This window comes from Prinia subflava, chromosome Z (assembly GCF_021018805.1).
Source record: "Prinia subflava isolate CZ2003 ecotype Zambia chromosome Z, Cam_Psub_1.2, whole genome shotgun sequence".
NCBI classification, from domain to species: domain Eukaryota; kingdom Metazoa; phylum Chordata; class Aves; order Passeriformes; family Cisticolidae; genus Prinia; species Prinia subflava.
The window spans coordinates 20,703,976-20,727,331 of record NC_086283.1 but is presented as its reverse complement, the minus strand read 5'-3'; the positions used below and the strand labels follow the sequence as shown (position 1 = coordinate 20,727,331).

The following is a 23,356-nucleotide window of genomic DNA, read 5'->3' as shown; positions in this document are numbered from 1 at the left end:
TCATGGAAAAAAAAAATCGGGCTTACTGAAAAAAATGTTCTTGTATGTTTCCCTTTGAGATTTCAGCACTGCAGCCTAAGCAGAATTTCAACCCAGACAGATTTTGTGTGGTTTGAAAAGAAATGTCTTCTGTTGTATTTGAAAAAGAATCAAGTTATGTACTTTGCACTTCTTCTAATGTCAATTAGTCATGGTAGAATAATGCTTTGGAATAACTGGGCTCTTCTAAGTATCACTGGAAAATAACCTTTCCAGTTAGCTGAGGAATTTGTTCTGTTGTTAATATTTGCTTAAGGAAAAGCTGTGTAATTAAAGCTGCGAAGCAACAGTGAGCAGTGCTGGAGGAGAAAACTGAAAGTGCTTCAGCATTGCTGTGCTCAGAAGGGAATCAAGGTGTCACAACAGGTGATGTTCCCGCACAAGGCTCTATCGTGTGCCTGAAAACTGAAATACCTCTCTGGATTTCGGAAAATAATCCCAAATACTAAAGTGTGGAGTAAGGAAATCTCTGCAAAGGCTGGTGGGTTTCAAAGCTGTGTAATCAGGCCAGTGAAATCTTAGGTGGTTATTTCACTGTCCCAGCTCTGCCCCACAAGTAATCCCCACAAGGGACTGAGCAGTTCTGTGCCTTTTTACCATTTCACATCTAAAAGTACTCGATCTTTACGGTGCTGTTTCAGTGAAAAAGTTGTGTTGGTTTTGCAGTATATGCAAAGATCTGCTTAGATATGTTTTATGTTGAGCATTCCTTTCACATCTGCTGTTTGCCACACAGAATACAGTGATGTAGATCTTAATATTTCATTTGAAATCAGCCCATTCTTACAACTTAATCATTCTGACTGCAGTGCTTTCAATTCCCTCTATCTTGGGAATATCTTCCTTGTAATTAGGTGGTTTAGGAATCCATATGAAGTTCCAGGTACAGTCATGCAGGAGCAGATGAGTTTAGGCAATTTCTGCCTTTCCTGATGTGATGCTTCCAAGTTGCAGCCCAGCAAAAAGTTGGATATTTTCCTTGTTTTATTACATCTGCCTAATTTGCCGTCTTTTATAACACCTAAATGTCTCTCAGCATATTAACAGTGCAGATGTTGCATCTCTTTTGGAGGGCTAAATTTTTGTTGTTGTTCACACTTCATTAATTTTGCTTTCTGAAAAACCTGAATTAATTTTTAAGCTGCTTTTATTCACTCAGATCTCACTGAAGGGTTTTGTAATCTTTCCCCTCCCCTGTTGATGCAGTGTCTTCTTTGAGCTGTTTTAAACTTCCCTGCTTTCTTTTCTGAATGTTCATGAAGATATTAGAGTTAGAACCAAACCACTTCATTGCTGATTTTTCAAGGTAGCTCCTCTCCATACCATAATTTGTTGTTTCAGTCCATGAGTGCTCACATTCATACTCATCTTCTATTAGAACAAGGCACTCTGTTAGTTGATTTTTCTCATTAAATTAGGACCTAAATGTACTGCATCTTCATTTCCCCCCATATATCAATTAAATCTGCAACTCCCTTTCTAGTAAGATTTTATTCTGCCTAATGGCAACACCACCCTGTGCTGCTGTCAGCCTGAGATCATTCTTTTTATGGTTGTTTAAGTATTTATCAGAAGCAGAAGTTATTTCTCCAGGTCAGTAATTACTGGGCCTACCTAGACTCGAAACGAACACAGCACAGATTTTCATGCTTCCTGTGCTCCTTCAAAGTGGTTTTTTTTTTTCACTAAAAGCTATTTTTAAAATTAAGGGAAACCAAGTCATTGACCTGGAAACCAATTGCATTGCTTGAACTCAAGTTTTGATTTTCGTTTGCTTTTAATAAAAAGGAAAATTATTAGTTAAAAATACTCCTTAGAAACAATTGCTTGAGCAGCTGGAAATTTTGCACTGAGGTAATGGAACTGTTTTAATGTATTGTTGATACAGAACTGAAGCTGCCCTCTCATTTCAGTGTAGTGCAAGGTGAACTTTCTGGTTGTAGTTATTTAAGTGTCTTTACTTTGGGCTTTAAAGATAACCCAAATAACGCTGAGTAATAAATTCTGTGGGATTATTGTGCAAGGAAATGATAGCAACCCCCCCAGAAGTGTGAGGGGCCCGCAGTTGGTTACTGAATTCCAGACTCTGCCCTGCAGAAATTCCCTGTATTCCAACGAGCTCTGCTATATGATGTGGCACATGGGGTACACTTTGTTGCCTTTTACTTGTTCATATTTATCTCTTTATCTATCTCTTGAAATAGTGTGAATATGATTTTATGGTCCATATCACTCATAATTCCAAAATATTTGTTTCTTCTAAAACCACTGAGGAAATTTCTCTTCTGAATTTTTCAAAAAAACCCCCAACATTCTGAAACTCTTAAATTTCAAGGAAAGAAATGTTTATCTAAAATGATAGAAATTGTTAGTAGTGGGACACATTGAATTATCTGAACAAGAGCAGGCCAGATGTCCATCACTGTAGGATTAAGTTAAGCAGTTGAATTTATTGTCAAATCAGTCAGTTTACTGTGTGATGTATTTGATAATTCTCCTAAGTTAATTAGTTCCAAGCAGATATTTTATGGCACTATGGCCTGGCTGTAAAATAATGCAGCTGGCTTGTTTTCAAATGTGAGTGTCTTCTTCTGTCATTTCTCTATTGCTTTAAAAAATATCTGAGTGTTATCTGGAATAAAGCAAAGCTGGAATTTATGTCATCCTTTTAGTCCAAGGTGATTATTCCAACTTGACAATGTCAACAATTACCCAGTACTCATGTTTAATTAGTAAAAGGGAAGCACCTGTATTTTTAGAGGAAAAGACTTCAGGATTAGACTGTACAAATTCAAGTTGTAACAAAAGACAAAAATGAGCATATTATTCATCCTTGGGGAAAATCAGTCACTGGATGGGCTCCGTTGACGGAAAAAATGCAACAAATAATTCTTTTTGCCTCTGGTCCCTGTGCTTTTGTACTGATGCATATCAGTAATGATGTTTACAACTGCTTGGTCTGTCCAGCAGAAAAACAAAAGAATTAAAAGCACTTCTGTTGATTAGACAGACCCGTAGGACTGTGGCTTTAATATCTCAAATTTTACACTTGACATATCATTGCCGACTGAAAAATGTGACTTTTTATTTATTTTCTTTAAATTGCTTTCTTTAAACCACCATCTGGCTGAGGCATTAAAACAGGCAATATTGCTCTAAGAGTTTTCTCAAGACCTTTCTTTGGCTGTTAATTGCACATTCATAATTATGTTCTTACAAAAACATAAAAGAGTTTTGAAGGATTATTCTTGGCAACAGACCTAAGGTGAAAACCTGCTGGTTTAATGTGTAAATTATAATGTGTGCAGTTGTGAAGAATGGTTTTGTGAAATGCTTGAGTAAGCTCAAGAATCTAAGAGAGCTGTCAGAGAGTTTGCACTCATAAGGGGCTAATGTTCATTGCAAAACAACTCATAATATGCTGTGCCTGAAGGCTAAACTAGAGTTTAACTTAAACACAATCACCAACTTTCTGGACGACAGATAAAGGAAACAATTGTTCCTTCAGCAAACTTAGAGAAATGGAAAAAAAAAGCCTCACTTTGATGCCTGTTTAAAATCATTAATTTTCCTGTAAGTTAATGTAAATTTAGGATTAAACAGAAACTGTTACCATCTGACCCTTATAAACTAAACTTCTGTGTGGCTCATCTATTTGAAGTCAAATCTATCCATACATCTAAACAGGAAATTGAACGAAAACATTTTTTCTTTTCATTTCCTATATCCTGCAAACTTTTTCAAAGCCTATTTCCTTTTAAAAGTTAGGCTGCATGCTTATAAAGCTTTTTTTCCCCTCCTGTGATCATGAACGGAACCACCAGTTACTAAGCAGAGGATTAGGAGGGGGTGATATCTGGACACTGAAGTTTATCCATCTGAAAATGTTCCTAAAGTACCTTTGCAGATGGTTTTGACTGTGTGAGGGATCCAAGCTCTGGGATAGGGTAGAAATACTGTAATTATGATCAGTTTGATATCAAGACTAAGTGGCAAATGTTGGGGATTCAGGATTATGACGTCTCCCTACAGCTCAGGGTGATTTCCACCTTGTAAGAGCTTTATTTCCCTGTATAGTGACATTGATCTCTAGGAAATACTTTGCACTCTAGGGATGAAATTACTATGTATTAGATTATTATTATTTATTATTATTACTGTTCTTTATTTATTGCAAGGATAAATGACACAGCTGTGGTGCTCACACTGAGGTCTGAAGATTGTTGATGTTGGAAAAGGTGGTAAATATCAAACAGGATGGCTGTCATCCCTCATGTTTTAGGCATCTAGAGCATGTGGTGGTAGGAAGCTCTTCCTCCAGCGAATGGGTTTGGGGTTTTGTGTACCTGTGCTTGACAAAAACCTTGTCTTAATGAACTGACTTGTTTCATTATCAGATGTTCCCATGACAAAACAGAGTAATTTTCTCTCTGGTCATTTAAGCCTCTCCTGGCACAGTGAGTTTGAAGTCAGGTCCTTCAGTCAGACAGTGGGACTGGAAACGGCAGACAGTGGTGGGGAAGGATTCACAGCCCTGACCCTTCCTCTTGGTCATGGCCATAGCCTGCCTTCCTGGCCCTGGGAGCAGGATTGGGTCGCAGTATGAGTTGTTTTTGTCTTAGAGAACAGATAGGCAGCTGCTTCTGGTGTTGCATTGTCATGTATTGAACTTCCAGAGTTGGTGCTTGTTTCCTGCAGTCCTGAATTACCTGCAGAGCTGACACCGAGTACTGGATGCAGACAGATGAGAGGTGTGCAGCATTCCCAGATGTGCAGAATTCACAATATGCAGAGTTCCCAGGTGTGCAGTGTACTCAGGTGTCTGGGAGGGTGCAGGTCATTGCTTTACACGTTTCCGGTGTTTACCATTGTTTTTCTCCCTTCCTCATGTGGCTGTAGCCTAAAAAGAAAGGAACAAAATCAGTTTGAGATGATGCCTGCCCCCTCCCAAAGAGGCACCTGGATCTTTAAATGTCCTGGCACTTGTCCTCCTGCTAACTTGGCCGTGAAATACATGCTCCCACATCTCTACCTGATTTAAATGTATCAAAGAATCCTGGATCTGCTGGCTGGATACATTTTCCTTCATGAAAATATCCCTCCCTAAACAGAATAATACATTCAATATGGGAGGTGTTTTATAATTTTTACATCAATATTTGGGTCAAGAACATGAGGCCCATTGCTTTTGGAAATAATTCCCACGCCTGGGCAGTAGTAGGCAAGGTTTTTCAGTAAACCATGGTGGTGAGGAAGATGATGTAGAACAGCAAATTCCTTCCATTCAACGAGGGTCTTTTACAGCACATAGAAAAAGAAAATGCAGAGGGCCTTCTGGTACCCTAGTAATTGGCACTTGATAATATGCTTTTAGCAAGAAATGTGACAAAAATTCTGCCTTGATTAATGATATGATATATTGTATCGTATCATATCGTATTGTACAATGGTGTCTATCTGATTCCCTACTGTCCCTACTTTATTTTTCCCTACAGTTCACTCAAGTTAGTTAATTGACAGATTGAGGGAGCAAAAAAGCACAGAACTCTGGAATTTGCCCTTGTAGAACAAACAGCATCCAAACAAGGTGCTGCACATGCCACAGGTGTCACCTTCTGCAAAAACTCTGTTTCCCTTGGTTTTGCAGTTAATTAAATGGTAGGTGTATTCCTTGTTGTATAAAATCTGAGTATCTTGGACTGGTCTGGTGGCAGGGGACAGCAAACTTTGTCATGTTAGAGCATAAGCCTGCTTGCATCAAAAGAAAAAAAAAAGATTCCTTTAGCAACTTTCAGGGTAGCAAGATAGGATTGAAATGAATTTGGCTGTGGACCAGATAATCCTCTTTTGTTGACGTTAAACCACTCTCCACAGCAGTGATTACAACATAAGAGTACAAAAGAGGCTTTATTTATACTACACTTTTTTTCCTTTCATGTTTCCAGTCATAAAAATAAATATGTCTTATTAGAAAAGAAAAATTTTACTTCTTTACTTGTTTGTGTGCTGGGAGGCATTGAGTATTTCCTTTTTATTTTTAAAGGAAGTGTGTCACTTGCGTTTAACTCAGATGAAAATAAAGGAAGATAAAACTTATTTAATTTTAGAATGAATTTTTTATTTGTTGAACAACTGTTTTAAAATGGATAGCCTGCTGCAAAAGAAACAAAGCACTTCAACAAAGCAGGAAATCAATAACCACAAGAAAGCCTAAAGAAAATGAATGCATACAGTGAGCAAGTGACATAGAAATTATTTTGTGGTGTAAGAATGGTAATGATAGAATGCATATGGAAGGGATGAATAACATGATAGAAATACACATAGAAAAGGCATGGTCTCTATTTCTCGTTATAAATAATGACCTCTGTGTTACAGTATTTAAACTTTGAAGGGTTTAGATGGTGGTTTTTTCCTGATTTCCCCACCTCCCAGTCCTAGGTAAATATTTATGCTTGCAAAATTTAGTAGGCTGGCCGCCATAGAAACGTATGTCTTTCATTTATCTCCAGGAAATCTGGTTACAGACACTCTTTTACTTGAATTCTTTCAGTCTTTTTCAGCTGCTTTTAAAACAACTTCTTGAGTGAGGAGCAGGAATTGTGTATGTGACGTGAGTGGGATTCTGTGGCAGTCCATGGCAGGGCTGTATTTGCCCAGAGGTGGATGGTGCTAGAAGGTTACACTACAGAATTTTTGGGAGAGTCAGACCCTTGGGTCTGAAGAGAAGTGTTTTTAAAAGACATCAACAAGCAGGTATGACCTGTCTGCTCAACTGTTGTATCTACTCCAGGACATACTTGAGCTCAGGAAATATTTGAACATGGGAATAACTTAAGCTGCTTTTCAGTAGTCTGAGCTGCTTTTTCTGTAGTTGGCTTCTTCCAGTTTTTCCTAATTGTGTATGAGAAAGACATTTGTAAAATGACATCGTGTTTCTCAGTGGGAAATGATCTGTGGCTGTGGTAAGAAGGGTTCTTTGGTGTAGCTGTTGATGGAAAAGCAGACAAGCTTTTGGTCAGAAAAGTATAGAAAAACAAGTAGTACTTGAGGCTTATTATGAGCTGAGAATAATTATTCCCTTTATCTGTTACCCCACCCTGGGGGGAAAGGGTAAACCTGACTGGTGGAGCAGAGGGAATATTACCTAGAAGGGAAGGAGTGATGCTGTAATCTCTTAGGGGAGGGAATGAAACCCAGTGGAGAGAGGAATGAGAAACCATAAACTGGGATCTTTATGATCCCAGGGTTTTGGTACCCAGCTGAGATTACAGAGTTACAGATCCTTGCTGAAGGACCCCTCACTGTCAGCCCTGAGGTTAGCCACATTCACAATCAAAATTCAGTGGGGTTCAATTATCTGCTGTTATGGAGTTCCCATCAGGTAGAGTTTCTCTGTGTGTGCATACACGTCCATCAAATAGAGAAAATGTCTACATTCCTGTAGGTTAAATCTCACTTAGCTGATAATACCTCTGTGGTTTTATATATCATATTAGCATCTTCTCACAACATGAAAATTTTCTAGACAAAATTTAATGCTAATTTTTCCAAAAATTTCCTTCTGCCCTTCAGTTTTCCCATGGTCCTAAAGGTTTGTGCTTCGTTGTTTGAAAAATCCTTCCCCTATTGTACATTGGCAGTAGAAATAAAAACCTTGTCTGTCTCTGGAGCTAACAGATGAAATACCAACCATCACAAAATCTGGAAAGGTAAAAGTGAAGCAGTGGAGCTGCACCCCTGCATTACTGCCTGTCCAATTTCATACTGGTCCAGGAGCACCAGCAAACTGCAGGGTGTTTTTCTATGTAGTGGAGTTCAGCCCTCAGATGTCTACTCCTGGACAGAATCACCTAATCATAGAGGCTCCTTTGGACTGCTGGGAACAATTCCTTCTTTCAGCATGGACATAGGTGCAGAGGATTGCTTCTGTGTTCTTTCATTTATTATTCTTTGAAAGACGTATTTCTGTTTTCTGCCTTTGAAGGGCCTTTGCCAAGATTGTGGAAACACCAAAACTTGTAATGCAGAGATTGAAAACAGTTAAGGCAAGAGCAGTTTCCCATTGCATCAGCCTGCAAATTGCTCTGACGGCACGGTACCACCACAGCACAATGCACCCCTGTTAGGGAGTTAATATCAGCTACCCTGGGTTATGTGATACTCGGGGCTGTAAATACGTCAGGTCTTGCTCTTGGATTTCTGTCCATAGATAATAGGCTTAAACAGTCACATTTTTTACAAACTCCATTGTGTTGAGATTTACTGAGATACAACTTAGTGGAAACCAGTGGTATTTCAAAAACTTTTTATTGTAATACATTCCTCTAAATTGGCATTGAATTCAGATACAGGTCAGAAAGCTTGGAAGGGTCTGATACAATTCAGACACATGACATGGGTATTTGTAATAGATGGTGATTCCCTGCTTGGAAAGTTTCCATGCAAATATTGTGGGTGTATGTGTAAAAATAAAATTTGGGCTAAATTAACTTGCATGAAAGGAGATTTATAGCTCCTCAGTGTGCTGGCATATATTTTCACAGGGTTGGAGTGTGTACTGTGGTTCTCTCTGTACCTTGGCCAGCATCAGCTGTTGGGATGGAGCTGTGCTGTTCCCATGCTGATCCCAGAGCCTGCTTTGTCACTTCAGTCGCATCAGTGCTGAGCTTTCCCACACAGGTGGAAAAATCCTAAAAATCTCTTCCATGGTTTGGTTCTACCTGCTAAATAGACAGATAATTTAGCAGATTAAAAAAAAAAAAAAAAGAAAACCAGTCAGAATGCAAATTGCATAATAATATTGGCTGTAATCTGCAGTGGTTCCCAGCTCTGACTGGATTCAGAATCCAAGCAGAGCCATCCAAGCAGCTGAGCTGAGGTTTGCAAGGCTCAGAATGAACTTGGCCATGTCTCTGGCACTTCCACATTTGGTCTAGCTGGACGTCGTGGGGGAGCATTGTTTTCACAACAGATCTGTAATTCGAATTTGTGGTCTGGGTGTGTCATTAGTGGCACAATTCCAGCCTGGTCAGGCCCCCTCCAGCAAGGTTTGGTCTAGGCAGAGAGAGAACAATGGGAATGAAGACACAGCAGCAGGAACATTGTCCCACTGGCTGTGATCCATAGCTAAATGCACTGTATTTTATCTGTGCCAGTGCACCTCCACTGCCACAGTTACTAACTTCATGCAGTTGTTAAATTTCTGTGTGTATCCCTTCATCTGCTGGAGTCACACTTCCAATTTCCTCACTGCCACACCCTTAAACTGAGCTGGGGCAGTGTGGAACATGGATCAGCCTCCAGCTTGTTTGCAGACATGAATCACCCCAATTTGGAAATTTGGTGAGTTATCCCCCTTTTTCCTGTGCTTGTATTTGACAGGAAAAAAGTAAAAGCAGGAGTATTGAGATACTGTTACATCTGCAGGCACATTCATAAGTAATTTAAGAGTTACTTAAAGTTTTAAATCTCAACAAACCAAAAGGCCTTTGTAATGCCTGATTTCAGAAATAAGCAATTAAGCTTTGTTAAGTAAAAGCCACTATAGTGACAACTGAATACAAGGAATTCAGGTAATTTTTCTGACTCCAAGACAAATTTTAAGTAAGTACTAGATTTTCACTAATTGAGATTTTTGTAGGATTAACGCAGTGATAATGTGCTACGTTCCATTCTTAAAGGTAAAGTTACGAAATTGTAATATTCCCCTGGAGTCTCAGCTCTGAGCAGTTCAATGCTGTTAAGGAGTGATTTTTTCCTAACAGTAACACCAATCACAATGACAGAGAAAGTTCACTTTTGTGATGCTTTAGAACAAACTCCCACTGCTGTTTTATCTGAGGACGTACCTGAATGAAATTCCCTGGAGAACTGGGTGGGGAGATGGTGTTTTGGAGTGTCAGAGCCTTTTTCCTGCACGTGTCCTGTGTCCCGTGACAGGTGAGCTGTGCATGGGCTTTCCTGGTGCTGGCGTGGACGCTGCCCCAAGCGTTGCCATAGGCACCAGGTTCTCCTGATCCAACAACTTCATGTATGATTAATGTTAATTGCCCCTTTTGCACGGATGACTTTTTCCCTGCTGCTGAATTGGCTCCTGTTGCCTTTGATGTGGCTGGTGATCCAATGTCCTGCCATGGCCAGACAAGTGATCAGTTTGCCAGCGCCGAGAGGAGACAGAATCAGGTTGCTGCGGGGTCAGGGTTTGCTTCTCTCCTTAAACACTAGAAGGTCAAGCAGAGTTTAACTACCTCTGGCATCTTTGAAACCTTGTAATAAATGCCAAAGCCAGGAGATTATTTTAAGTCTGTGCTACAACTAAAAATCTGAAGGTAACAGAGAAGAATTTTAACTCATCAGGATGTCACATTTATTGGTAAATACTTCAAAAAGTACCTTTCACAATCACTAGGGGATATTTCATGATCTTTGAAGAGATGAAAAATTTTAATTTCTGGTTTCTGTGGGAGTTTCAGGAAAGTAACTAAGATTAAGGGGGTGTGTGTGTTGTATTTAGCTTTCTTAAGTGTTATTTTTTTTTGTGCTTTTCTTTTTTATTTACGTCTGAGCACTTGCACACTTACTGCCACTATTAGCAGGGTAATTTACACAGCGTGTCATACAGTACTTCAGTATTTCTCCTTTAAGCCTAATAAAATACGTTGCTATTGAAGAAATCTGTGATACATATGAGAGCTTCCTAAATCACAGGTCTAGCATATTTTCGTACCAAATAGCTCCAGCCTCATGAAATCAATAATTAATTTATTAACTGGATCTCTTTTGAAAAAAACCAAAATCAGCAGTCCTGGCGAGGCTGCCTCCTGCCAGTTCATAAATAGTTGATGACAAAAATGAAGAAGTGTAGAAGTAAAATTCAAATCTTAACGATCAAAGTATTGGGTACCTCATCTATCACAGCTTGGAATAAACATATCACAGAAAGTGTCATATCTCATTGACACTGCAAAACATAATGCTTTCCCTTGTTATCTAGCGAGCTGCCAAGGCTACAGAGTTTATAGGCTGCTAAGATAATGTGCTGCTGGTAATCCACTTCACTTGCAGAAATATGAAGTACTGTTGAAATATATTTCTACTTGGTTTATTCTTTGCTCTCCGGAGGGTAGGATGCTATTTCAATTCCTCTAAAGCAGCTCAGAGAATGAAAAGCAAAACATCAGGATAAATTATGCTAAATGGTGGACTAGACCCCAGAGGAAATCATGCTTCTGTGGTACAGTATTCCTCCATTTATCTTACAAATGTTACATCTAATGTTAATTTTGTAAAGGGAAAACATTCAAAGGTTCATCTGATCCTTTAAATAATAGTTTTAGTGCTACAGTGTTATTTGTCTAGCTCCTGCCATCATAACTAACTTTCCAAGTCTTGGCAGACCATTCATACAGAAAATATTTTGGGCTATTAATACATAACATTTTATTTCACAAAACACAAATAACCTAGTAATTACACTCCAAAACTTAACAAATAATTGCCAGCAAGCAATTACCATTCAATTAAAGAGTAATTACATGGTTATTTGTGCCCTGTAAAATAAGGCATTACTGAAATCAGTAGCGCAATCAATATTTTAGCAGAAACAGGATGCTGCAGTGATGGACCTTTCAACCTGTGCTGATTAAATTGTCATCCAAATAACAGTTTCCTAGTTAAATCACCACATGTTTATTTGTCTTGATTAATATGCAAATGCTCTTCTGATTCTAGTAAATCTCCTATATTTAAAAGCACAAAAGTAGAGCACTATCATACATCAGCAGTGATGTGCTTCATATTTCCACTGATTAATTACATTTTACAAAGCATTGATGAATTTGCAGATTTTATGAAATATGGTTGTCTATAATAAGCATAAAATAGATTTACAAAAGATGGAGCTGATCAGTAACTTTAAGAAAATCACAAAAGTAAAACCTTATTTCATGTATTGATTCAAATTAAAAACCCTTGTGATATCAAGGGAATGTATAAAACTTGGAGAGAAAAAAAATAATAAAATTAGCTCTCAACAGGAGTGGAAAATAAAGAAGAAAAGAGACATTAATGAACAATTTCTCAGCATTTTACTGTATAAATTTCAACTGTCAAATATATTTCTCAAATGTAATTTATTTTCTGACAAATTTAATTTCAACCAAAATTTAAAAAATGAACAACATTCAGATCAGTTTATTTTTCTCTTTCAAGAGTTAGTGATTTTGTGGAGGTGGGGTGGAGAGAATGACTTTATAGCCATGGTGCAAATTCAGGTAAAAACCCCAACCCTGCAGTCATCCTCACTTTCAAGTAATTGGTGGCCCAAGGATTTTTGGGTTTGAGAAATGCCAGCAGAATGTAAATCAGTAGAGACTTTATTTAGTAAAAAGAGTAAGACTCCTGAGGGTGTGCATGGGAAACTATATTGTTCTTCTGTTTTAGTCTCCATGGTCTTCACTTGGGAAGATAATTTTTGTTTTTTAAGAAGTTTTAAAAAGATACCCAGAAACTAGAAATTTCTGATTGAATTAATAGCTAATTTAGGTTTGAGTAGTTTTCCATTTACAAAGATCTATTGGTGGCAAGTACAAAATTTGTGTAGAGATTTTAGACTCTCAAAGAAACGCATTTAAAATTGTTTGAAGGTGATTGTTCCTGTTTATGCCTCCTTTGTTACCAGCAAGGAGAAGATTTTTCTAGACTTTTTGAGTATGTAACTTTCTTGAATGAGAGGAAGGAAAATGTGAAAGTGCAGTAAAAGAGCAGAGTGACAAAAGATGAGCAATAATATTAAATAAAGTTAATATTTATATGCTAATGCTATTAGCATTTATATTCTAATACTTCCATAATCACAAATTATGTCTTAGTCTCCCCAAATGATAGTTCTGCTTGCCTTGGGTTTACTGTTCAGTGCTTTTATTAGCAATTTTGGCTGAATTGTGGAGGTTGCATAAGTTTTAAATAATAAATGTGAAATTTGGTGGATTTCTAGACCATGTGGGACGATAAGAGGGGATACTGGGGGGAGTATTGATACACAGACAGTAACTTTGCATGGCTTGGTGGTGCCAGCAGCACATTCACAACAGAAAGTAAATCCCATAAAAATTTTAAATCTGGTTGTCCTTTATGCATATCTTACTAAAACCCCCAAGACTTCGAGCAAGCATTTGTGTCTTGTCTCTGTGAAACTCCTGATTTCATATTTAAACAGAAATGCCAGGAAATCTGTTTCTGCCCCAAACTGGAAGCATTTGCAGATGCATCACTTTCTGTAAGTTCTGGTGTCCTCCCAAGCTAAAGGTGTTGATTCCTGATGGGTGACGTGTCTCTGGGAATATCCAAGGAATCCAGCTGGAACTTTGAGGTGTCTATTGCAGTAGTGGGGGCTCTGGGATTTCTGCCCTTGGCTGGGAAGCAGACACAGGGCACTGAGAACTGCAGAACTTGGTGTTACAGACCCAAACAGGTCCTTGCAGGTGTGTCCAGTGGCTGTGACTAGCATCCAGTTTTTCATTTAAAAGCTGAGATTAAATTAGAGATAAAGGACTTAAGTTTTGTTTGAACAGATTCAGCTGGGAACAGTTCCTTTCAAATTATTGTGGCTACATCTGTGTAAATCAGCCCCCAACCTGGGCTCTAGGAGTTACTGATTTATGGGAATATTCACTAAATGGGCTTTCAGTAAGGTAGAAGGACACTTCTTTTTCTTCAGTCCATCAGACCCCTTCCCCAAAAGTACCCTAATCCCAGAGACACCACATGCTGTGTTTTTCCAGTGGAACTTCCCTTGCCTGTGTAAGGGAAGATATAAATACAGCCAGCAGGGCCCTGGAAGGGAATGGAGTAAGTTTTTGATGTGAACTTCTCTTCCTTCATCTCTTGGGCTTTCCATGTGGGTCAGTGCTCAGGCACAGGTGTCACATCAGCTTGTGGCAGCACCTTAAGCTGTGCTCTGCTCAACCTGTGGGCTACGGGTCGTGCTCAGAGCCATCAACATGAGCTTCTGTCACGGAAAAAACTTGCAGAACCAGAGCTGAAACTGCACAGCACCCCGTGCTCATCCTCTGAAAACACAAATTGCAACTAAAAAGTCTCTTCATAAAATCTTTTAAATCCATTTGTTGCATTTTGAAAATGTTCTTCTCAGATTAAGACCAACATATGGAGTTTTCTGCAAAATATTTTTTAGTATTTGAGCTCGAGAAGAAAATGTTTTGTTGTTTTGTTGATCGAGCTCTTCCACTGGAAAAAGCTGCTAATTTTAGCTGGTTTGTAGGGTTTTTTTCAGAGGCTGTAAGTGCCAGCTAAGCACTTACACATGCCTGTGGATTGCAGGCTCCTGTAATTCAAAAGAACAACAATTCCTGTTTGTTCAAAACCCCCACGTATCAGCCTAACGCTGTCTGTTAGACAATTTTGCTGTGCAGGGGATGATTTCAGCAGGTGATTTTAATGGGGAATGCATGTGTGCATCAAACTTCCCCTGGAAATCAAATGCTCTTATTTTAGGTTTGCTTTATTATAGCCCAGTGGTTCTTGTAGCAAGCTTTACTGCACAGCCATCATAGTATGATAAACAATTGAAAGCATCAAAAAGAAAAATGGAAAAAATACTAAATAAAATGAAATTCAAAATGGACAAACTCAAAGCTAAAACGAGGGGGAGATGGTTTTGTAGAGATAAAATAATAAACCAAAAAAAAGATTTTGTGCTACTTTGATGTACAGTAAAACAAAATAACACTAGCACAGTGTGAAAAATGGACAGGTTAATGGTGCCTCTGTGGAGTGCTGCTGGAAGTTGTCTTCATTTAAATGCAGAGTTTGTCATGCCTTGATGGAGGGCTTTGCCACTGTAACTTGATAGAGTGAAGTTTAACTTAAATTTCTTTGTGAACTAGAAGTCATTTTGGAAATGCTTTCTATTCAAACCTCATTCATTGTTGCAGCTTAGTTACTTTATACAGTGTTTCACTGTGTGTTGTCAAAAACTCTATTATTCAACAGAATAAAATCTGTTATGACTGAAGAGAAGCAGCAATACTTTTCCAAACATGAGGAGGTTACATTTTTATTAGATGGCTTGAGGAAGAATCAGTTCAAATGGTTTTTTGGCCTGTAAATCTGTGTTATGATGGCAGGGAAGGATGGGAACATGTACACACACTGCTGTGCGGGATGAAGGTGTTAGTTGAGAACAAGAGTTCAGTGGAACCAGTCCATGAAGAGATGAAGGGACCTCTGACATTTTGGATTAAAATCTGCAGCCTTAATTCATAAACTGATGAGGTTTTGGCAGGTTGGGCTAACACTTGGTTTAACCCGTAGTAGTTAATCCCACCAGTCAGTCTGTGAAGGTAAGTGGTGAGCATTGCAAAGATCAGGGTTAAGTTAATGCTGCCCTTCAGAAGGAGGAAGGTACCTGGCATGGTCCAGAGCGAGGTTGGAGGTGATGTTGCATTCAGGATTTCAACTCCTCATCTTCAGGCATCACAGCCTGTAATTTTCTGTGTTTCAGGTGCATAGCAGAGACTTTGGGGCAGTCACTGCTCTAACTCCTCTCCACCAAGCACCTGTGATGCCATGGAAGCCTTGGATAATGGGAAACCTTACTGCTGGCTCATGTAAAATCTGTGCAGTTCTTGCGTGTTCAATCAAGTGATTTTTCCTTTTTTTTCTCCCTAGACAAGAGCTTCTAATATTTATTTTTGCTTATCACTGATTGTTCATGTATTTTATACAAATCGATGGCATGTGTAGTAAGCAGATGTTTCAGAAAGAAAATGTTGTTTTCATTTCTGCTCTTGTCCCACCAGCTCCCGCCCAGGAAGACCCCCCAAGCGCTCCCTGGGAGTGGCGATCCAGGAAAATGCACGGCTGCTGCCCCACGGAGTTCCAGGCCTCTTATCACCAGGGCTTATCTCTCCGACAGGTAATAAAATCCATCAGATGATCAGCCTCATCTCTTCATACTGCACAGCAGTTAAAATAAACTAATATTGATCTAACTGCCTCGTCCTTCAGGGCTTTTGCAGGCTTTACCAGAGGTTACGTTATTGGATTTTTTTTTTTTGGAGCGTTCATGAAAACTCTGTTTTGCTGCTGCAGCGACTGAAATCTAATGGATTTGTAATTTAGTTCTTTATTAATTGTAATTTCCTTACAGGAAATTCCATTAAATGTGTTATTTTAGTAAAAGCAAGGAAAAAAAAAAAACCAACCTGAGAAGCTGAACTATTGTCTGGGAAGCCTGTAAGAGGCATTTCTTCCTTTGAAATGCATGTGTGTTTTAGTTCTCGTGGGATCTGAGCAGCGTGGCTAATGCCTGATGTATTGTAACCCCATTAATGTGTGCCGGGGAGAGACAGAGATGCTTGTAGGAATTACAGAAGAAACACTTGAAAAGCAGATAAGTCCATGTTGCCACAGTGCATTATGCTTTAATAATCTGCTTTCAATATCATAAAGTGAAAAATCTAGCATGAAAATATGTGGAATTATAAACATAATTTAATGCATAGTATTTAATTTCACTGCATTAATTTATTAATAGAGTTTAAATTAAATCTTGTGCAATCCTGATGAGTGTTTTAATTTTTTATTAATTGCTGTATGCTAAAGGTAAGTTGATTTTCATAATAAAGCTATCTTCACAGACTGTATTCATAAAAGTAATTGCTTAAATATTCAACAGGCTTAGCACTTTTAGGATTGCTGTCAAAGTCCAGTCTAAATAAACTGTGACTCCCTAATAACCAAACATAGTGAAGTGTTTAGGAGAACATAAAGTTATAGAGTATGTAACAGGAAAAGCAGAATTAAAGAAGATCCTCACTGGGAGTAGAGCGCCATCTCTCCCAATCTCACTGATCTCTCTGCTCGCAGAACCTGGGCACTGCAACCAAGCAACACAGCAAGGGCTTTAATTTCCCTGCAGCTGCAGGTGTCCCAAGGATGTCACAGGGAACCAGCACCTTCCCTGTCGAGGAGGGAAAGAACATTCCTAAACAATTTTTACATCAACCTTAGCTAGAGCAGTTAACAAAGTATGAAAGCACTTGGCCAGAGCCACAGTTGGGCTGCTGCAGCTTCCTGCGCTGCTCATGTTTGTGACAGGGATCCAGAAATGTGATTTCCCTCCTAGAATTTATAAATAAGGAGTTTTTTAGTATCTCTGTTGTGTTCTCAGCTCAGGAATTTCATGGATTCTTGTTTCTGTTACTACTGATAGCCAGGAAAGCACAAAAGACTCTTGCATTGATAAGTTCTTCTCTGAAATCCAGAATATTCCACGTTACTTTTCCACTTTTTGTGTGTGTTTGCAAATAGGACACCAAATCACACAGACTGCCATGTTGCTTCAAACTGGGAAATATTTTAGGATGCGGCGTGTTGAGGATGCACAGTGAAGCACCACAGACACATTCTGTGTCTCACAGATATTTTGAGTAGCAACACAGTTTGAGTAGAAGATTATTAAGTTGAATTTCCAGGCTGCTAGCAGTTGTCTGGAGCCTGAAATGTGAGTGGGCTATATCCCCCGTATTTAGCACACGCTAGGAGAGGTGTCTCGGGGGTGTCTGTCAGGGCAGCCACCTCCCTGACCTTGGGAAAACCTTGGGGAGTCCCAGACAGTGTGTCTGGAGCGGCTGATGGGGGTTTGGGAGCAGCTAAAGGGGGGGGGAAATGCCCATTTCAGAGCGTGGTGGTGTCACCAGGGGCTGCAGACAAGGGTGGTTCCCATGGCTGAGGTGGCCTCAATGCTAGCAGGACAGCTCCTGAGCCCTGTCACTCATGGCCACAGCTCCCTAGGGCTCATGGGGCTTATCTTGTTCCTAAGGAAAGGACAGGATAAGAGTTGGGGGAGTTGCTGAGCAAGGAAAGGTGCCAAAAGAGCCTCTTGTGAATTCTGTGGGGATCGGAGCTGCTCTGGCTCTTGATGGCGCACCCCAGATGTGAAGCCCCCATTGGCTTCCTTTGTACCTCCTTGCACTCAGATTACTGATTGTTTACTCTGGGTGCCTGCGGTAGTTTGGGATGGGATTCTTTCCTCTGGCTGTAATAAGAACAAAATGGGTTTTAACACATGTCACAGAACAGAGGTTTTTCTTCCAGATGCCCAGATGATGGGCAATAGACTGGAATAAAAGCTGCTCCCAGCTCCCATGTGAATGTTTGGATGGCTGTGGCAGGGGAGCAGGATCAGCACTGAGGAGATTTTGCAGCATAGGAAGGTTGGATCCATCCCCTCCAGAAGAGCAGAGGCTGATAGGGAGGCAAGACAGAGTTTTTACATATTGAGGACTTCTCTGGTTACCTGCCCCCTCTAACTGCGGTGTAATTGCTCGAAGCATTTCCTCTGGATGTCTTCTTGTCCTTGATAATCCTTGTATCTGATCTTGCCCATTCTTCGAACAGCAGATAGGCAGATGCTAATGGTAGTCCGCCTGCATTACTCTAAGTAAAAAAAAAAACAAAAAACCCCAGTCTTCTTACGTGGCTCCCTCATTTGCTGTGTCCAGCTTAGCACCTGAGTTGTGTTTCCTTCATTTAGTAACAGGCTCCACATCAGCAAATGCAGCATGATTCATCCAGCATTGCATTTTTTCATTTTTACCTCCTCTTCAGCCTGCTTGTCAATGTGGAGGCAGTGGCGTCCAGGCTGCCTCTTGGTTAGATGGATGGGTCTCAGTTGTGGCTGCAGAGCTGGCAGCTCTGTCTGGAGGGGGTATTACAGAGTGATGATTAGTAACTTCCTGCACATTCAGACGAGCCATCTGTGTTTCCACTCCTTGAAATGTGCTGTTATTTTCATCACCCATTTGGTTTGTGTCAGCTCAGTTTACATGGTCATTTTCACATAATAAACAGGTAGTTAAATTAGGCACACTGCATTTCCAAGTGTGGAGGGTATTTTTTGACCTCTTGGCACAGCGAGCTCCATCTAGTCTTAGACCTAAGTAACGTGTGAAGGAGTTGCAAGCGAAGCCTCAACCTTTTTAAATGTTTGTAGTGCTTTTCACCTTGGGGAAATGGGAATATTTGGGTTACATCTGGATTACTGCTGTGGGTGAGAAAGGTGAGGTGGTGTGTGTGGGATGCAGACCCCCGGGCTGTGGAGACAGCACAGGAACCATGCCATGACTGCATCCTTCAGGAGCTGATGTTAAGCACTGTCCATTTCATGTTAACTTAGGAAAAAGTGTTTTCCTTTTTCTATTGGTGTAGGAAATGTGGGAATCAGCGTGGTGCCCCTGCCTGCTGTGAGGGCAAAGCTAAAAACCTGTGTGTCACAGAGGGATGGTCATCAAAGGCTCAGTCCTTCAAACAATGCCGTGGGATGAAGTGACATGAACAACAAAAAGGCTTTATCTCCATTAATGTACAAGTCTTTATCATCAGTGTATCTTAAGAAGACAGCTGGGACTTATCTGTGGAATAGATTCTCAGGGAAGTTTTGGGATCTGAAGTACTAGTTTGCTGTCTGAGAGAAGCTGAAATCTGTTACATGATTGAAGCCAATGGTTCAGCAAACTGTTCACATGGAATGAAACTGAAACAGTAGTTGGATCTTTTGATAGTTATCTGTGCAGCTCTAGTCCTCCTACCCTTCGTTTAGCTGTCCTCAGAAAAGATTAGAAAACTAGTCTGCCTTCATTGCAATTTTTCTCTGCTTGGTCTGTAGAATGGCTGCTATTATTTCAATAAAAATATTTGGGGGGCTGCTTCATTTTCTCTTCAAGGTATGGGAGTAGGTGGCTCATGGAGAAAATCATCCTGCCACTAGAACTTTGTGAGATGGTGGTACAGGGCACCCAGCAGCTGCATGGGGCAGTTTTTGAGGCAGTAGGATGGGATCTGTGTGTGTGCGCCCATGGGCTGGGTCCTACAGCTGGAGGTGGCAGTCCTGGGGAGGGTGGGTGTCAGGGTGATGGGCATGAGTCTGTTTGAAATATCCCTGTTGGCATTTTCTGGGCTGTGCTGCCCAGAGCTGTGGCAGCCTGGCAGGGCTGGCAGGGGACAGCTGGGAGGTCAGCAGAGGGATCACAGTGAGGATTTAGGGCTGGGAGGTGCTGGGGGCTCAGCACAGGGATGGCAGGAAACCTGGCTAGTGGGGAAATGGTGTGAGAAGAGGAAAAAAAAGGCATTTTTCAAGTGGGTACTCAGATGCGAGCAAACCACCTGCATTGCCAATGTGTAAGATAAACTGCTGTTTTCATTATCAGCTGTGTTAGTTTCACCCCTCTTGAAATGGTTCTTTTATTTCATAAGCAGTTAAAATAGACGCTTTGTCTAGAGTTTTTAAGAATGCAGTGTTTAAAATACTGACTCATTTGTACAGATACAAATACTTTTTTTCAGAACAGTTTTGTCTTATTAATAGTTAAAAGAATCTGTTGTGAACTTAATAGTTTCAGGTAATTAATAATTCAGTGGAGTTAATATTTCAATAGCAGCACCAAGTCACATCATTGTGAGACTCAAATAGAGCAGATCACAGGATATGGTAACTTAATGTGTTCCTTCAGTTCAGCAGTGCAGCAGCAGCCACTTAGTCTTTATTCACTAAAGGGAGGATAAACCAGGATTTGCTGCAATCTTGATTTTGATGTGGTATCTCCCTGTTAGAGGAGTGAAGGAGATCGGAGGCTTTTGGGGTCTCTGGTGCCCAGTTGTGTTTATCAAGGTGGGCACACATCAGCCAGCACAACCTGTGGCAGCTCCTGCTGCCAGCAATCCCATAGACCCTCTCCTCACTTCCAGCATTTAACTGAACATTTCTGTGTGTTTACATCCCATTTCTGTGGCTCATTTTGCTGTTTACAATTACCCTTTTTTTCCTTGGTTGTCGTAGGTGACATTTGAAAGTTCCATTTATAATGAGAAACATATGCAGGACTTTGTTGTTGTTGGCATTACCTGGCTTAGTAGAAATTATTATTTTTAATCAAAGGCAAACACACTGATTAAGGATGCCACAACAGTCCTCTGCCTATGGGGAACGTTAACAGTTTATAAATTGTTCTTGGTGACAATTCAGTAGTGAATTACTTTGATATATATGGCTAATAAATTAATATGATTAAGTTAATGAGTAGTACAAGTGTTGCCAAACTCCACTCGTCGTGCTTTTAATGCTGCTCCACATTTGCAGCTCGAGCTTCCCCCTGTGGTGAGAGGATCAGTGCTACCTACGCACTGTCATTGTGATAAATGGCATATCCCACAGTGCCCTGCACTCCATCTGCTGTGTCCCCAAAATGAGAAATATTTTATACAAATCACACACTCAGAAGCTCAAAGGACTGTGGAAAGATCTATTTTTTCAAACAGTAATAAAAATGCATACGTCTCTTTAGCAACTCTTCATTTTTACTGTCATAATGAATGCAGATAGATTCGGGAAATGAAAGCTCGTGTGAGTAACATAGGAAAGTTATCCACTACACAGTAAAGCTGACAAATAAGTTACATGTGCGCTCTTTCATTTTATCATGAAATGTTCTTAGATAAAAAATGATGTTAGAACATCTACTTAACTGGATTTTAAAATTAAAGACCATGTGTGCAGTATGATTGAGTACCACCCATCTCATGCCAGCAGATTTCTGTGCTGAAGGGAGCTTGAATTGGAGTGAATGAGGAATGCAGGATCATATCATTACTCTTTTAATACAGCCATTCAGTGGAGTTCTGATAATCTGAGAACTATACTTGGTGACTGTGAGTCACTCAGTTCCTCTCTTTCCTTTTCTCTTTTAATATTATCTTTCTTTAAGGATCCATTTTCAGTGTCTGCTCTGTTGGGTGGGACGTTATGTTTTTCACAAATGAATAGCTAAAGTTGTGGAGATTTTGCTGAATGGTTAACCTTGTTGTAAATTTAATTTACACTTGGCCTCAGCTACTAATTACTGTCCGAGAAGTGTGAAACTAAGCAATATACATCGATTTTTATTCTTTAGTAATTTTTTTTTTTTTAAATTTGATCCTACTGAGTTCCTACATCGTTAAAGAAAACAAAGTTCAACTAGCGTGGTCATGCTGAGAGAATTAAGACTGTATCATCCTGCCACTCAGGGTAGGGCTGCAATGAATTTGCCTTGATTTGCAGATGGAAGGGAAACATTTGAAAAATGGGCTGTAGTGTCACAGAATTAGGAAAACCATTAAGTTTTCATCTCTGTTTTTAGCATCCGTGGCATTCTTTTCTATCAGCTTTCCCCTTAGTCTCCTGTCTCATGGCACTGAGGTCTGTAGTGATTATAAGACCTGTCTGCTTCTCTCTCTCTCTCTCTCTCTCTCTCTCTCTCTCTCTCTCTCTGTGTGTCTCTCGTTTTCAGCTGGCTTTGAAGCCTTTTTTAGCTCTTTTAAGTTATTCTTAAGTGCCTTAAAGTCATAAATAGCATCAGGAGGTGTGAAGGATTTGCCTTCAGCACTCCCTGTTTGCTGGGGGACTGTTTTGGCAATAACACTATTTTAATTGTATAGGTTTTGTTAGGTTTTATTTTCCTTTACAGTTAGTTTAATAAAGTTGAACAAAGAATTCATCAACAAATATCAGTATTACAAACACATGGAGTTAAATGCATCTCACTGTGTTTGTGTAAGATTCCCACATGAACTGTATTCTGTGTATCCAGCAGTACTTCAAAGACTTGTTAAACTCAAGTTATCTACACACGCTTAAATTCTTATTTCTGTGACTTAAAACTAAATAGATACAATTTTAACTGGAAGGATAATACACCTCTGGTTACAGAAAAATGCTGATACATCATCTTCTTGCAATGCTAAAGGCTGCTATATTTAAATAACATTCTTTTGAAATGCAGCATTCAAATCTGCGTTAGATTGGAGTAGTGTGGTTTCCTACAGGAAAGCTTTATAAATAGTTGTATTTTGGCAAAATTCTTGGTATGACAACACTGGGGAAGGTATGCAGGAAAAAGGAGAAAACAAATCTCACTGGATTAGAAAATAAGCATGAGGCGTATGTAAATCCAGGTGGTTCCATGGTTCTGGTCAGGTATTGAGTGCTTTCACTGTCATTTTAAATGTGTTTGTGCTCTGGTCCTTGTCCTTTAGTCTTTGAGTTCTACATGGGAGGGAAATGCTTCAGTGTGATTTAGGATCGGCAAACAAATAATCCCATTGATTTGGCATGGATTACTTGGTGTCTTAAACACAAGTGTTTCCCTGCTTCGCACAGAGTTTTGGAGAGCAGGTTCTGTAAGGATTCTTTGCAAATGCAGTCACTGCCTGATTGCAGGATCACCCCTTGGCTGGAGCAGTGTCTCCTCCTGCA

At 39.8% G+C, this 23,356-nt stretch overlaps 1 protein-coding gene across 2 annotated transcripts in view; it reads left to right on the top strand.

Annotated features, from left to right (window-relative positions):
• The window catches only part of DACH2 (dachshund family transcription factor 2), a 247,377-nt gene that overhangs the window by 104,876 nt on the left and 119,145 nt on the right, over positions 1 to 23,356 (top strand). For both annotated transcript variants that reach the window (XM_063422816.1, XM_063422814.1), the window contains exon 2: positions 15,864 to 15,979. In XM_063422816.1, the coding sequence (XP_063278886.1) occupies positions 15,864 to 15,979 (116 nt within the window). The remainder of the gene's footprint in view (positions 1 to 15,863; positions 15,980 to 23,356) is intronic.